The sequence below is a fragment of the Coregonus lavaretus genome, assembly GCF_964263955.1.
Source record: "Coregonus lavaretus genome assembly, chromosome: 28".
NCBI classification, from domain to species: domain Eukaryota; kingdom Metazoa; phylum Chordata; class Actinopteri; order Salmoniformes; family Salmonidae; genus Coregonus; species Coregonus lavaretus.
Genome location: NC_140015.1, coordinates 40,620,101 through 40,636,372, shown reverse-complemented (window position 1 = coordinate 40,636,372; position 16,272 = coordinate 40,620,101). Strand labels below are relative to the sequence as shown.

Here is a 16,272-nt window from a genome sequence, read left to right as displayed (position 1 = left end):
AGTAGATAACTATAACACCTGACTGTGTATATAGTAGATAACTATAACACTGACCATGTATATAGTAGATACTATAACACGTGACCTGTATATAGTAGTAATATAACACTGACCTGTATATAGTAGATAATATAACACCTGACCTGTATATAGTAGATACTATAACACCTGACCTGTATATAGTAGATACTATAACACCTGACCTGTATATAGTAGATAATATAACACCTGACCTGTATATAGTAGATAATATAACACCTGACCTGTATATAGTAGATACTATAACACCTGACCTGTATATAGTAGATACTATAACACCTGACCTGTATATAGTAGATACTATAACACCTGACCTGTATATAGTAGATAATATAACACCTGACCTGTATATAGTAGATACTATAACACCTGACACCTGTATATAGTAGATAATATAACACCTGACCTGTATATAGTAGATACTATAACACCTGACCTGTATATAGTAGATACTATAACACCTGACCTGTATATAGTAGATACTATAACACCTGACCTGGTATATAGTAGATACTATAACACCTGACCTGTATATAGTAGATACTATAACACCTGACCTGTATATAGTAGATAATATAACACCTGACCTGTATATAGTAGATAATATAACACCTGACCTGTATATAGTAGATACTATAACACCTGACCTGTATATAGTAGATAATATAACACCTGACCTGTATATAGTAGATACTATAACACCTGACCTGTATATAGTAGATACTATAACACCTGACCTGTATATAGTAGATACTATAACACCTGACGGTGTATATAGTAGATACTATAACACCTGACCTGTATATAGTAGATAATATAACACCTGACCTGTATATAGTAGATAATATAACACCTGACCTGTATATAGTAGATAATATAACACCTGACTGTATATAGTAGATACTATAACACCTGACCTGTATATAGTAGATAATATAACACCTGACCTGTATATAGTAGATACTATAAACACCTGACCTGTATATAGTAGATACTATAACACCTGACCTGTATATAGTAGATAATATAACACCTGACCTGTATATAGTAGATACTATAACACCTGACCTGTATATAGTAGATACTATAACACCTGACCTGTATATAGTAGATAATATAACACCTGACCTGTATATAGTAGATACTATAACACCTGACCTGTATATAGTAGATACTATAACACCTGACCTGTATATAGTAGATACTATAACACCTGACCTGTATATAGTAGATACTATAACACCTGACCTGTATATAGTAGATAATATAACACCTGACCTGTATATAGTAGATAATATAACACCTGACCTGTATATAGTAGATACTATAACACCTGACCTGTATATAGTAGATACTATAACACCTGACCTGTATATAGTAGATAATATACACCTGACCTGTATATAGTAGATACTATAACACCTGACCTGTATATAGTAGATACTATAACACCTGACCTGTATATAGTAGATACTATAACACCTGACCTGTATATAGTAGATAATATAACACCTGACCTGTATATAGTAGATACTATACACCTGACCTGTATATAGTAGATAATATAACACCTGACCTGTATATAGTAGATACTATAACACCTGACCTGTATATAGTAGATACTATAACACCTGACCTGTATATAGTAGATACTATAACACCTGACCTGTATATAGTAGATACTATAACACCTGACCTGTATATAGTAGATAATATAACACCTGACCTGTATATAGTAGATACTATAACACCTGACCTGTATATAGTAGATACTATAACACCTGACCTGTATATAGTAGATACTATAACACCTGACCTGTATATAGTAGATAATATAACACCTGACCTGTATATAGTAGATACTATAACACCTGACCTGTATATAGTAGATACTATAACACCTGACCTGTATATAGTAGATAATATAACACCTGACCTGTATATGTAGATAATATAACACCTGACCTGTATATAGTAGATAATATAACACCTGACCTGTATATAGTAGATAATATAACACCTGACCTGTATATAGTAGATACTATAACACCTGACCTGTATATAGTAGATAATATAACACCTGACCTGTATATAGTAGATACTATAACACCTGACCTGTATATAGTAGATAATATAACACCTGACCTGTATATAGTAGATAATATAACACCTGACCTGTATATAGTAGATACTATAACACCTGACCTGTATATAGTAGATAATATAACACCTGACCTGTATATAGTAGATAATATAACACCTGACCTGTATATAGTAGATATATATAACACCTGACCTGTATATAGTAGATACTATAACACCTGACCTGTATATAGTAGATACTATAACACCTGACCTGTATATAGTAGATACTATAACACCTGACCTGTATATAGTAGATACTATAACACCTGACCTGTATATAGTAGATAATATAACACCTGACCTGTATATAGTAGATAATATAACACCTGACCTGTATATAGTAGATACTATAACACCTGACCTGTATATAGTAGATACTATAACACCTGACCTGTATATAGTAGATACTATAACACCTGACCTGTATATAGTAGATACTATAACACCTGACCTGTATATAGTAGATACTATAACACCTGACCTGTATATAGTAGATACTATAACACCTGACCTGTATATAGTAGATACTATAACACCTGACCTGTATATAGTAGATAATATCACACCTGACCTGTATATAGTAGATAATATAACACCTGACCTGTATATAGTAGATAATATAACACCTGACCTGTATATAGTAGATACTATAACACCTGACCTGTATATAGTAGATAATATAACACCTGACCTGTATATAGTAGATACTATAACACCTGACCTGTATATAGTAGATAATATAACACCTGACCTGTATATAGTAGATAATATAACACCTGACCTGTATATAGTAGATACTATAACACCTGACCTGTATATAGTAGATAATATAACACCTGACCTGTATATAGTAGATACTATAACACCTGACCTGTATATAGTAGATACTATAACACCTGACCTGTATATAGTAGATAATATAACACCTGACCTGTATATAGTAGATACTATAACACCTGACCTGTATATAGTAGATAATATAACACCTGACCTGTATATAGTAGATAATATAACACCTGACCTGTATATAGTAGATACTATAACACCTGACCTGTATATAGTAGATAATATAACACCTGACCTGTATATAGTAGATACTATAACACCTGACCTGTATATAGTAGATACTATAACACCTGACCTGTATATAGTAGATAATATAACACCTGACCTGTATATAGTAGATACTATAACACCTGACCTGTATATAGTAGATACTATAACACCTGACCTGTATATAGTAGATACTATAACACCTGACCTGTATATAGTAGATAATATAACACCTGACCTGTATATAGTAGATAATATAACACCTGACCTGTATATAGTAGATAATATAACACCTGACCTGTATATAGTAGATACTATAACACCTGACCTGTATATAGTAGATAATATAACACCTGACCTGTATATAGTAGATAATATAACACCTGACCTGTATATAGTAGATACTATAACACCTGACCTGTATTATAGATACTATAACACCTGACCTTATTATAGTAGATACATAACACCTGACCTGTATATAGTACGATAATATAACACCTGACCTGTATATAGTAGATAATATAACACCTGACCTGTATATAGTAGATACTATAACACCTGACCTGTATATAGTAGATAATATAACACCTGACCTGTATATAGTAGATACTATACACCTGACCTGTATATAGTAGATAATACACACCTAACACCTGACCTGTATATAGTAGATACTATAACACCTGACCTGTATATAGTAGATACTATAACACCTGACCTGTATATAGTAGATACTATAACACCTGACCTGTATATAGTAGATAATATAACACCTGACCTATATATAGTAGATACTATAACACCTGACCTGTATATAGTAGATACTATAACACCTGGAACAAAAGACCTGTATATAGTAGATACTATAACACCTGACCTGTATATAGTAGATACTATAACACCTGACCTGTATATAGTAGATAATATAACACCTGACCTGTATATAGTAGATACTATAACACCTGACCTGTATATAGTAGATAATATAACACCTGACCTATATATGTAGATACTATAAACACCTGACCTGTATATAGTAGATACTATAACACCTGACCTGTATATAGTAGATAATATAACACCTGACCTGTATATAGTAGATAATATAACACCTGACCTGTATATAGTAGATACTATAACACCTGACCTGTATATAGTAGATAATATAACACCTGACCTGTATATAGTAGATAATATAACACCTGACCTGTATATAGTAGATACTATAACACCTGACCTGTATATAGTAGATAATATAACACCTGACCTGTATATAGTAGATACTATAACACCTGACCTGTATATAGTAGATAATATAACACCTGACCTGTATATAGTAGATACTATAACACCTGACCTGTATATAGTAGATACTATAACACCTGACCTGTATATAGTAGATACTATAACACCTGACCTGTATATAGTAGATACTATAACACCTGACCTGTATATAGTAGATACTATAACACCTGACCTGTATATAGTAGATACTATAACACCTGACCTGTATATAGTAGATACTATAACACCTGACCTGTATATAGTAGATAATATAACACCTGACCTGTATATAGTAGATACTATAACACCTGACCTGTATATAGTAGATACTATAACACCTGACCTGTATATAGTAGATACTATAACACCTGACCTGTATATAGTAGATACTATAACACCTGACCTGTATATAGTAGATACTATAACACCTGACCTGTATATAGTAGATACTATAACACCTGACATGTATATAGTAGATACTATAACACCTGACCTGTATATAGTAGATACTATAACACCTGACCTGTATATAGTAGATACTATAACACCTGACCTGTATATAGTAGATACTATAACACCTGACCTGTATATAGTAGATACTATAACACCTGACCTGTATATAGTAGATACTATAACACCTGACCTGTATATAGTAGATACTATAACACCTGACCTGTATATAGTAGATAATATAACACCTGACCTGTATATAGTAGATACTATAACACCTGACCTGTATATAGTAGATACTATAACACCTGACCTGTATATAGTAGATACTATAACACCTGACCTGTATATAGTAGATACTATAACACCTGACCTGTATATAGTAGATACTATAACACCTGACCTGTATATAGTAGATACTATAACACCTGACCTGTATATAGTAGATAATATAACACCTGACCTGTATATAGTAGATACTATAACACCTGACCTGTATATAGTAGATAATATAACACCTGACCTGTATATAGTAGATAATATAACACCTGACCTGTATATAGTAGATACTATAACACCTGACCTGTATATAGTAGATACTATAACACCTGACCTGTATATAGTAGATAATATAACACCTGACCTGTATATAGTAGATAATATAACACCTGACCTGTATATAGTAGATAATATAACACCTGACCTGTATATAGTAGATAATATAACACCTGACCTGTATATAGTAGATACTATAACACCTGACCTGTATATAGTAGATAATATAACACCTGACCTGTATATAGTAGATAATATAACACCTGACCTGTATATAGTAGATATCTAAGAGAATAACACCTGACCTGTATATAGTAGATAATATAACACCTGACCTGTATATAGTAGATAATATAACACCTGACCTGTATATAGTAGATACTATAACACCTGACCTGTATATAGTAGATAATATAACACCTGACCTGTAATATAGTAGATACTATAACACCTGACCTGTATATAGTAGATAATATAACACCTGACCTGTATATAGTAGATACTATAACACCTGACCTGTATATAGTAGATAATATAACACCTGACCTGTATATAGTAGATAATATAACACCTGACCTGTATATAGTAGATAATATAACACCTGACCTGTATATAGTAGATAATATAACACCTGACCTGTATATAGTAGATAATATAACACCTGACCTGTATATAGTAGATAATATAACACCTGACCTGTATATAGTAGATACTATAACACCTGACCTGTATATAGTAGATAATATAACACCTGACCTGTATATAGTAGATACTATAACACCTGACCTGTATATAGTAGATACTATAACACCTGACCTGTATATAGTAGATACTATACACCTGACCTGTATATAGTAGATAATATAACACCTGACCTGTATATAGTAGATAATATAACACCTGACCTTATATAGTAGATACTATAACACCTGACCTGTATATAGTAGATACTATAACACCTGACCTGTATATAGTAGATACTATAACACCTGACCTGTATATAGTAGATAATATAACACCTGACCTGTATATAGTAGATAATATAACACCTGACCTGTATATAGTAGATACTATAACACCTGACCTGTATATAGTAGATAATATAACACCTGACCTGTATATAGTAGATAATATAACACCTGACCTGTATATAGTAGATAATATAACACCTGACCTGTATATAGTAGATAACTATAACACCTGACCTGTATATAGTAGATACTATAACACCTGACCTGTATATAGTAGATAATATAACACCTGACCTGTATATAGTAGATAATATAACACCTGACCTGTATATAGTAGATACTATAACACCTGACCTGTATATAGTAGATAATATAACACCTGACCTGTATAGTAGATAATATAACACCTGACCTGTATATAGTAGATACTATAACACCTGACCTGTATATAGTAGATACTATAACACCTGACCTGTATATAGTAGATACTATAACACCTGACCTGTATATAGTAGATAATATAACACCTGACCTGTATATAGTAGATAATATAACACCTGACCTGTATATAGTTAATACTATAAACACCTGACCTGTATATAGTTAGATACTATAACACCTGACCTGTATATAGTAGATAATATAACACCTGACCTGTATATAGTAGATAATATAACACCTGACCTGTATATAGTAGATACTATAACACCTGACCTGTATATAGTAGATAATATAACACCTGACCTGTATATAGTAGATAATATAACACCTGACCTGTATATAGTAGATACTATAACACCTGACCTGTATATAGTAGATAATATAACACCTGACCTGTATATAGTAGATACTAGAACACCTGACCTGTATATAGTAGATAATATAACACCTGACCTGTATATAGTAGATACTATAACACCTGACCTGTATATAGTAGATAATATAACACCTGACCTGTATATAGTAGATACTATAACACCTGACCTGTATATAGTAGATACTATAACACCTGACCTATATATAGTAGATAATATAACACCTGACCTGTATATAGTAGATACTATAACACCTGACCTGTATATAGTAGATAATATAACACATGACCTGTATATAGTAGATACTATAACACCTGACCTGTATATAGTAGATAATATAACACCTGACCTGTATATAGTAGATACTAGAACACCTGACCTGTATATAGTAGATAATATAACACCTGACCTGTATATAGTAGATACTATAACACCTGACCTGTATATAGTAGATACTATAACACCTGACCTGTATATAGTAGATACTATAACACCTGACCTGTATATAGTAGATACTATAACACCTGATCTATATAGTAGATACTATAACACCTGACCTGTATATAGTAGATACTATAACACCTGACCTGTATATAGTAGATACTATAACACCTGACCTGTATATAGTAGATACTATAACACCTGACCTGTAAATAGTAGATAATATAACACCTGACCTGTATATAGTAGATACTATAACACCTGACCTGTATATAGTAGATAATATAACACCTGACCTGTATATAGTAGATACTATAACACCTGACCTGTATATAGTAGATAATATAACACCTGACCTGTATATAGTAGATACTATAACACCTGACCTGTATATAGTAGATACTATAACACCTGACCTGTAAATAGTAGATAATATAACACCTGACCTGTATATAGTAGATAATATAACACCTGACCTGTATATAGTAGATAATATAACACCTGACCTGTATATAGTAGATAATATAACACCTGACCTGTATATAGTAGATAATATAACACCTGACCTGTATATAGTAGATACTATAACACCTGACCTGTATATAGTAGATACTATAACACCTGACCTGTATATAGTAGATAATATAACACCTGACCTTATATGTTTTATTTTAAGATATATAACACACCTGACCTGTATATAGTAGATAATATAACACCTGACCTGTATATAGTAGATACTATAACACCTGACCTGTATATAGTAGATACTATAACACCTGACCTGTATATAGTAGATAATATAACACCTGACCTGTATATAGTAGATAATATAACACCTGACCTGTATATAGTAGATACTATAACACCTGACCTGTATATAGTAGATACTATAACACCTGATCCTGTATATAGTAGATAATATAACACCTGACCTGTATATAGTAGATAATATAACACCTGACCTGTATATAGTAGATACTATAACACCTGACCTGTATATAGTAGATACTATAACACCTGACCTGTATATAGTAGATACTATACACCTGACCTGTATATAGTAGATAATATAACACCTGACCTGTATATAGTAGATAATATAACACTACCTGACCTGTATATAGTAGATACTATAACACCTGACCTGTATATAGTAGATACTATAACACCTGACCTGTATATAGTAGATACTATAACACCTGACCTGTATATAGTAGATACTATAACACCTGACCTGTATATAGTAGATAATATAACACCTGACCTGTATATAGTAGATAATATAACACCTGACCTGTATATAGTAGATAATATAACACCTGACCTGTATATATAGATAATATAACACCTGACCTGTATATAGTAGATAATATAACACCTGACCTGTATATAGTAGATAATATAACACCTGACCTGTATATAGTAGATACTATAACACCTGACCTGTATATAGTAGATACTATAACACCTGACCTGTATATAGTAGATACTATAACACCTGACCTGTATATAGTAGATACTATAACACCTGACCTGTATATAGTAGATAATATAACACCTGACCTGTATATAGTAGATAATATAACACCTGACCTGTATATAGTAGATAATATAACACTATACACCTGACCTGTATATAGTAGATACTATAACACCTGACCTGTATATAGTAGATACTATAACACCTGACCTGTATATAGTAGATAATATAACACCTGACCTGTATATAGTAGATAATATAACACCTGACCTGTATATAGTAGATAATATAACACCTGACCTGTATATAGTAGATACTATAACACCTGACCTGTATATAGTAGATAATATAACACCTGACCTGTATATAGTAGATAATATAACACCTGACCTGTATATAGTAGATAATGTAACACCTGACCTGTATATAGTAGATACTATAACACCTGACCTGTATATAGTAGATAATATAACACCTGACCTGTATATAGTAGATAATATAACACCTGACCTGTATATAGTAGATACTATAACACCTGACCTGTATATAGTAGATAATATAACACCTGACCTGTATATAGTAGATACTATAACACCTGACCTGTATATAGTAGATAATATAACACCTGACCTGTATATAGTAGATAATATAACACCTGACCTGTATATAGTAGATAATATAACACCTGACCTGTATATAGTAGATACTATAACACCTGACCTGTATATAGTAGATAATATAACACCTGACCTGTATATAGTAGATAATATAACACCTGACCTGTATATAGTAGATAATATAACACCTGACCTGTATATAGTAGATACTATAACACCTGACCTGTATATAGTAGATACTATAACACCTGACCTGTATATAGTAGATACTATAACACCTGACCTGTATATAGTAGATACTATAACACCTGACCTGTATATAGTAGATACTATAACACCTGACCTGTATATAGTAGATAATATAACACCTGACCTGTATATAGTAGATAATATAACACCTGACCTGTATATAGTAGATACTATAACACCTGACCTGTATATAGTAGATAATATAACACCTGACCTGTATATAGTAGATAATATAACACCTGACCTGTATATAGTAGATACTATAACACCTGACCTGTATATAGTAGATACTATAACACCTGACCTGTATATAGTAGATAATATAACACCTGACCTGTATATAGTAGATAATATAACACCTGACCTGTATATAGTAGATAATATAACACCTGACCTGTATATAGTAGATAATATAACACCTGACCTGTATATAGTAGATAATATAACACCTGACCTGTATATAGTAGATAATATAACACCTGACCTGTATATAGTAGATAATATAACACCTGGCCTGTATATAGTAGATAATATAACACCTGACCTGTATATAGTAGATAATATAACACCTGACCTGTATATAGTAGATAATATAACACCTGACCTGTATATAGTAGATAATATAACACCTGACCTGTATATAGTAGATAATATAACACCTGACCTGTATATAGTAGATACTATAACACCTGACCTGTATATAGTAGATACTATAACACCTGACCTGTATATAGTAGATAATATAACACCTGACCTGTATATAGTAGATACTATAACACCTGACCTGTATATAGTAGATACTATAACACCTGACCTGTATATAGTAGATACTATAACACCTGACCTGTATATAGTAGATAATATAACACCTGACCTGTATATAGTAGATACTATAACACCTGACCTGTATATAGTAGATAATATAACACCTGACCTGTATATAGTAGATAATATAACACCTGACCTGTATATAGTAGATACTATAACACCTGACCTGTATATAGTAGATACTATAACACCTGACCTGTATATAGTAGATAATATAACACCTGACCTGTATATAGTAGATACTATAACACCTGACCTGTATATAGTAGATACTATAACACCTGACCTGTATATAGTAGATAATATAACACCTGACCTGTATATAGTAGATAATATAACACCTGACCTGTATATAGTAGATACTATAACACCTGACCTGTATATAGTAGATACTATAACACCTGACCTGTATATAGTAGATACTATAACACCTGACCTGTATATAGTAGATACTATAACACCTGACCTGTATATAGTAGATACTATAACACCTGACCTGTATATAGTAGATAATATAACACCTGACCTGTATATAGTAGATAATATAACACCTGACCTGTATATAGTAGATACTATAACACCTGACCTGTATATAGTAGATACTATAACACCTGACCTGTATATAGTAGATACTATAACACCTGACCTGTATATAGTAGATACTATAACACCTGACCTGTATATAGTAGATAATATAACACCTGACCTGTATATAGTAGATACTATAACACCTGACCTGTATATAGTAGATACTATAACACCTGACCTGTATATAGTAGATACTATAACACCTGACCTATATATAGTAGATAATATAACACCTGACCTGTATATAGTAGATAATATAACACCTGACCTGTATATAGTAGATACTATAACACTACGACCAAAGAGAAGCCAAAACCAGACTGTAGATGATATTAATGTTCCTCCTCTTCCTCTTCCTCTTCCTCTTCTGTCTCTGTCTCTGTCTCTGACTCTGACACCGCTTCAAACCTGTCCTTTAGATATTAACTAGCCCTCAAACTCTTCTCTGCCTGCCTCTTGCTAAATCATCTTTACTTGGGCATCAACTTAATCCTCACAACATCAATACTTTACTTGGGCATCAACTTAATCCTCACAACATCATTACTTTACTTGGGCATCAACTTAATCCTCACAACATCATTACTTTACTTGGGCATCAACTTAATCCTCACAACATCATTACTTTACTTGGGCATCAACTTAATCATCACAACATCATTACTTTACTTGGGCATCAACTTAATCCTCACAACATCATTACTTTACTTGGGCATCAACTTAATCATCACAACATCATTACTTTACTTGGGCATCAACTTAATCCTCACAACATCATTACTTTACTTGGGCATCAACTTAATCCTCACAACATCATTACTTTACTTGGGCATCTACAGCAACTCCGCAGCCAATTCTACTTATTTTGCTGATGACCCTTTCTCAAACTATTTCTCAAAATCCTCCTCAAATTCTTCCTCAAACTCTTCCTCAAATTCTTCCTTAAACCTTCCTCAAATTCTTCCTTTAAACTTTTCCTCAAAATCCTTCGTCAAACTCTTCCTCAAACACTTCCCCAACCTTAAACTCTTCCTCAATCTCTTCCTCAACTTAAACTCCTATCTTCCCATTCATCCCCTGCCTTCACCTCTAAACCCTCCTCTTCTATAGCAGCCTTTTCTTCCAGCTCTTTAACAATGTTGAAGGTCTTACTCTAACCATCCAGAGACGTGTGTTTCTTACCTGGCTCTGTAAAACAACTATAGCTCTAACTCAACTCATTTCATTTCCCCTCTAAGTCTGATTCTGGTATCTTCCTTCTTCTTCTCCTCCAATCCTTCCTTCTCTTCTGCCGCTTCCCTCTACCTCTAATTCCATTATTTTCCCGACGTTCCCGTCCTTCCCAGGCGAGGAGGAGGAGGAGGAGGAGGAGGAGGGGAGTCATCTTTCAGCAGCAGTCCTCGTCGCGTGGGGAGCATTGGGAATGTCAGCCTCAGTGGGACTGGGAGCCGGAGGAGCAGAGCTGGGAATAATGGAGGGAATGTTGGGAATTCTGAGAACACAAACGACGTTCCAGAAGAGGAGGAGCCTCTGTTCTCGTCCACCCCGCCTCCGGAGGACGTCAACGGAACCCTGCCAGAAGAGTAGAGGGACAAAGTGACACCCCTCCTTTTAAACACTGTCCATCCTCCTCTCTCTCTCTCTCCTTCCCTGAGTTCCCTCCATCCATCTTTCCATTTCCTTCCCTCAATCCCTCCCTTGTTCCCGCTCTCCTTTCTTCCTCCTTCCACTCCTCCCTTCTTCCTTCCCCTTCCTCCCATCCCTACTGATATTCTTATACCCCGCCCCCTTTTATGCATCACCTGTCTGCGACAGTAGCTTGGATTGTGTCACCAAAATGTCACAAAGTACCGTGTGAGCTGTTTTAAACTGAATTTATATCTTATTGCAGAGGTCTTAATATATATCTGAGGTTATAGCTTATGGCAGAGGTCTTAATATATATCTGAAGTTATAGACACTAAAGATTGTTTTTCTCTATGCACTTTTATTATATTATATTTTTCTAGCAGTGGCTATATTTTAGAAGAAACTCATTTAATAATCTGGGAATCTCATTGTGAATTGAGTTTTATAAAGTAAACCATCAAACCCACGGACAATACGTTCTTAGATACATTCAATCAAATATTAGGCTGTGTCCTCTGCCTTTGTTTTCATTTATGATGAGTTCCTTACCAACACACACACAAATACTACTACTGCTACTACTACTACTACTACTACGTTGACATAAAGGTTCACATAAAATTATATTGCTTATTCTACAATCATATACAATCAAACTAGCCTGATCCCAGATCTGTTTGTGCCATCATGTCAACTCATTGTAACTCATGATGACACAGACAGACTGGTACCCAGGCTACAATAGTCCACATGCCTTTTAGCACCATTCAGGGTCAAGGGTTTTTAAAATGAACATCAGGTTGAATTGTTTGTGAAAACACCTAAATATCTATTATAAATGCTATAAACTACTTTCAATCCCCACAATCTTGTGTTCTTGTCTGTGGATTTTGTTCAACAGCAAAAGACGGCACTTTCACTAAGTCAGTTTTATTGAGGACAGTTGGGACGGAGACACATTTAACCAAACATGCCTTTTATCAGATACAGGAAGAGGCATCCCAGGATGAAAACATCTTCACGAAAAACAAATGTGTATATTTTTGTACAGAAGCTTGTGAGTGGCTACACAAAGCAACATGACATCTCATTGGGTGTCCATCTCTGTGACTTCCTGATTCACAGAAACAAGACACACCCATCCACACAGTGAGGTTTTTAAAGCTACAAACGTTTCAAATGATATGATATTGCTTCATACATTCTACCCCTGAGCAACACGCAGTAACAGTCACACATAGGTATCCACTCCCATTTTAACACACCAAACATTCTATTTCTTATAACCTATATTATTAGTACCCTATAGGGAAAAAGTAAGAACCCAAAGCAAGTGAATTAACCCTTTCTTACATGTATTTTGTAACATAAAACACATTTCCTTCATTGAAGTAGTCATATGTCTCCCTCATCACAGAACAAAGGTTACTTTCAGGGTTGGGCTCAGTTCCATTCATTCCATTTCAATTCAGTCAATTCTGAAACTAAACTGACATTCCAATTCCAAATGTCTCTCAATGAAAAAAAAAGTGTGAGTTTACTTCCTGAATTGAAACAAAATTGGTTACTTTTACACTCCTGGGTGGCAGAAGTACTGAGCTGAACTAAGCAGCCAACTAACAACATTCTGCTCTTTCACTTTTGAGTTTCCCCGATACCAAACCCACTTAAAAATAATAATAATAATACCTAGCTCTGGGCACTTGGTAAATCTGTAAGGATTGGATAGGTATCAACATGGTGAATACTTCACCTAGCCTAATCAGAGGACAAGGTGGAGGTGTTAGTTACCATATTGCGTCTCCCACAGGGGGTATGAAAAATAATAATGTATGCACTAACTGTAAGTCGCTCTGGATAAGAGCGTCTGCTAAATGACTAAAATGTAAATGTAAATGTATCCAACAGTTTCAGAACTACTACATTTGCCTTAGACCTAGTGGGTAGTTGGGGCTAAACTTGAGTTGTTTGACATTAAGTCTATGACGCTACATCATTGGCTAGAACTGAATGGGCTGAGGTGTATTACCAGTACATGAGCAGTAGAAAGATACAGAGAGACGTCTTCAATAAGGTCAGATCACACTGTGGTCTCAGAGTACGGCACAAAGCGTCACCCAACAGGATATAAGCCACTACGCGCTGTTCATCAACGTAGGTGGGACAGTATTTGAGTGCGTCCAAAATGGCACCCTATACAGTACACTACTTTTGACTGGCTCGTGTGACGGAGTACTTTTAAATGGTCAAAAGTAGGGCCCTTTATAGGGAATATGGTGGCATTTCAGACACAAGCCTGACATCACAGAATGAACCAACCAATACCCAAAACATAAGGGTGAGAATTATCAAACAGGTATTCAAACGCATATACCCAGGCCATTGAGCGCCTTTAGAACGCGTTATCTCACTGAGCTAAAGCCAAGGCATTACCCTAGAGAGCTAACACGAGTCTTCAGATCTCAGGCAAGGTTATTCATCATTCAAGCATAGTTACCCCAGTGGATCGCAACCAGTGGTACTAGAGCCCTTGGGGGGAGTAATTGGCCTATCCACAGGGGGTACTTGAGAAGACTCATAACACCATAGGCTTACTGGTCAAATAGTCATGAGACCATAGGCTTACTGGTCAAATAGTCATGAGACCATAGGCTTACTGGTCAAATACTCATGAGACCATAGGCTTACTGGTCAAATACTCATGAAGGGGTATAGGGCAGAGCGTGGTGTACAGTACTTGGTGGTGTCAAGTAAAGGTTGTGAACCACTGGTTTATCCTAGCCAAATAAATGTTACACTTGCGCCGCCATACACAATATGTTAAAACACTTGTCACCTTGTATGGGTTAAAAACCAGAGCCACAGCGTCAAAACCACAGCGTCATTCATAGGGTTGAATAATTCCAGTAACTAAAACAAAAAAAATCATAGGATTTCCAGAAAATCCCAGTTGGAATTCTGGATTTCTTGCTTATTCCTGCTTGATTATGTGAATCTTCTAACCATGATTTCTGGAATATGTGGGAATTTTGCAGCCCTAATCATTCACAGGTAAGGCAGACACATAACAAAAATACATCTTGACTACCCTCTGTACAACATACCTGGCTGTCTGAGTTCAT

The 16,272-nt window shown here is 34.3% G+C and overlaps 1 protein-coding gene across 1 annotated transcript in view; it reads right to left on the bottom strand.

Annotated features, from left to right (window-relative positions):
- The window catches only part of LOC311103282 (multidrug resistance-associated protein 1-like), a gene marked incomplete at its 5' end in the record, with an annotated part of 40,203 nt that extends 23,931 nt beyond the window's left edge, over positions 1-16,272 (bottom strand). The window contains one exon of the mRNA XM_084144813.1: positions 16,255-16,272. Coding sequence (XP_084000939.1) covers positions 16,255-16,272 — 18 coding nt within the window. The remainder of the gene's footprint in view (positions 1-16,254) is intronic.